Consider the following 2,160-nt stretch of genomic DNA (forward strand, 5'->3'; position numbering starts at 1 on the left):
CCCATGAGGAAGTTGTGCAAGGAGGAAATGCAGCACCCTGCCCTCCCCCACCCAGATGAGGCTTTGCTGAACATCCGGCCCCATTCAGTTCTTGGCGCTGAGAAAAGAACCCAGGCATCCAGGCTCCCAGGCCTCAGACCCAACCCCCAACCCAGGTATCCCAACTCCCATGAAAGAACCCAGGTGTTCAGGCCACCATCCCCACCCCCAATGTCTACACCCCTGTTTCCCCACCCCTCAGGGGGCTCAGACAAAGCCCAACTGCCAAGAGCCTGGCTATGGGGAAACTGAAGCAGAGTTGGGGGCGGGTGAGGCAGGGGGGTGACATGGCATAGGATGGGGGGAGTGAGGGGCACCAGCAGGCTCTCCCCATCTCCAAGGAATTCCCCAGCCAGTGATCCAACCCCTCTGGCACCAAACCACCCTGCTCCAGGTGCACATACATTCTCCCTGCTCCTGGGTGTACACCCCCCCACACAGACATGCACAGAACCCAGGCATCCAAGACACATACACATGGAACCCAGATGTTTGACACCCCCCACCCCCGGAGTCCAGAAGACAAAGACACACAGAACCCAGGTGCACACGCACACACACAAGCCTCACAACAGGGTATGTCTCACAAGGCATCTTTATTTCCTTTATAAAAATAATTCCCCAAACAACAATAAAAAACCCCGTGATTTCCCAGGTATAAATTACACCGCATGTGGAAGGGGGTGGGAGGGCAGGACCCCTGCTCCAGCCCCTGCCTCACCAGGGCCTCCCTGCCAGCAGGGAGGGGACTGCTGGGGCTCCCCGTAACAGAACACACCCCTCCACACACAAGTGTCCAGACAGACAGACAAACAGACTCCACAAGCACAGGCGAGCCTAAGCATGGGTGTGGGGGGGTCCCAGCAGCTGGGCTGTAGGTGGCCTTAAGACCCCACACGTGTGCGCCTGGGTACACCTAGCAATTGTGGGTGGGTGGGTGTGGACACCCAGAAGCTTGGAGAAAGAGAGAGCATGTGTGAGTGCATGTGTGTGTGTGAGAGAGAGAGCGAGCATGCACGTGTACACACCCAGCAACTGGGAGCATGTGCACATCCCCCGGATGCCTGGGTCCTCTGCGTGTGGGTGTGAGCGTGCATACACACCCAGCAGCTGGGCCCTGGGGGCGGTGCGCCAGCCTGACGCCATCACACCCAGCCCTGTCCGGTTGGACCGGCTGTGTCTGGCAGGGAACAAAGGGCGCAGCCCAGCTCCTGCGAACACCCCCTTGCACGCTGCCTCCAGCCCTGGCGGGGTGGGTGCCAGGTTGTAGCTATCCACCTCCCACTGCCCCACCATGTCCCAGCAGGCCTCAGTCCTTCACCTTGACCTCAGCCCCCCCAGCCTGGCATCCAGCAACCATTTCTTCCCAGCCCCCTGCAGAGTTGCAGGTCACACACACATGCACACGTGCGCGCGCGCACACACACACACACACACACACACACACCGAGACCATCCCCCCCCACCCCACCCCCCACCAAGTCCAGGGGACTTTGGCACCCTTTCCTCCTCCCCTGGCGCAGCCGGTGAGTCAGGCTTGGCCTCCCACGCCCAGGGGATGGGGGGGCAGGAAACTCCCTGCTGGGTGACGCAACACCGGTCATAAGAACTGTGTGTCATCCTTTGGCCCTGGTCTGCACCCCCCACACTTGCACACAGACACACCCAGCCCTGAAACACGCACAAGGCCTCCAAGGGGGACATCCAACCCCACAGTTGGCCCCCTTCCAGATTTACCCTTCCCTGCCTGACACAGACAAAGCAGAGCTGAAGGCAGGCAGGTGCTGCCCATGCCCTGGGAAAAGGGCATCAGTCCAGGGCAGCATTTCTCGCCATTTGGATGCCTCGGTGGGGCCTGGTCACCCCCTGGCACTGGGGCGGAGTCCTTCGGCAACCCTGGCTCCGTGTGTCTCTCTCTCTGCCGGTGGGTCCCGGGGTCAGGAGCCAGCCCAGGCGACGAACGGCAGGGCCAGGCCAGCTAGCAGGCTGCCACAGCTCTCACCAGCAGGCCCAGGACCCCCTGGCCCCGGCGACAGGGTGGGGAGGGCACGGCAAAGCGGCTCTGCAGCACCTTGGCCAGGCTGGGGAAGGGGCCCTCCTGCCTTTGCTGCTGCTGGTCCT

General features: G+C 61.9%; 1 protein-coding gene across 1 annotated transcript in view; it reads right to left on the reverse strand.

Annotated features, from left to right (window-relative positions):
- Positions 1-616: 616 nt before the first annotated feature.
- LOC102376286 overlaps positions 617-2,160 on the reverse strand; it is a gene marked incomplete at its 5' end in the record, with an annotated part of 2,000 nt that continues 456 nt past the window's right edge. The window contains 1 exon segment of the mRNA XM_025203831.1: positions 617-2,160. This exon segment is cut by the window's right edge and continues 99 nt beyond it. Within this exon segment, the coding sequence (XP_025059616.1) occupies positions 2,018-2,160 (143 nt within the window).

Source organism: Alligator sinensis, unplaced genomic scaffold (assembly GCF_000455745.1).
Source record: "Alligator sinensis unplaced genomic scaffold, ASM45574v1 scaffold707_1, whole genome shotgun sequence".
Classification (NCBI taxonomy): Eukaryota; Metazoa; Chordata; order Crocodylia; family Alligatoridae; genus Alligator; species Alligator sinensis.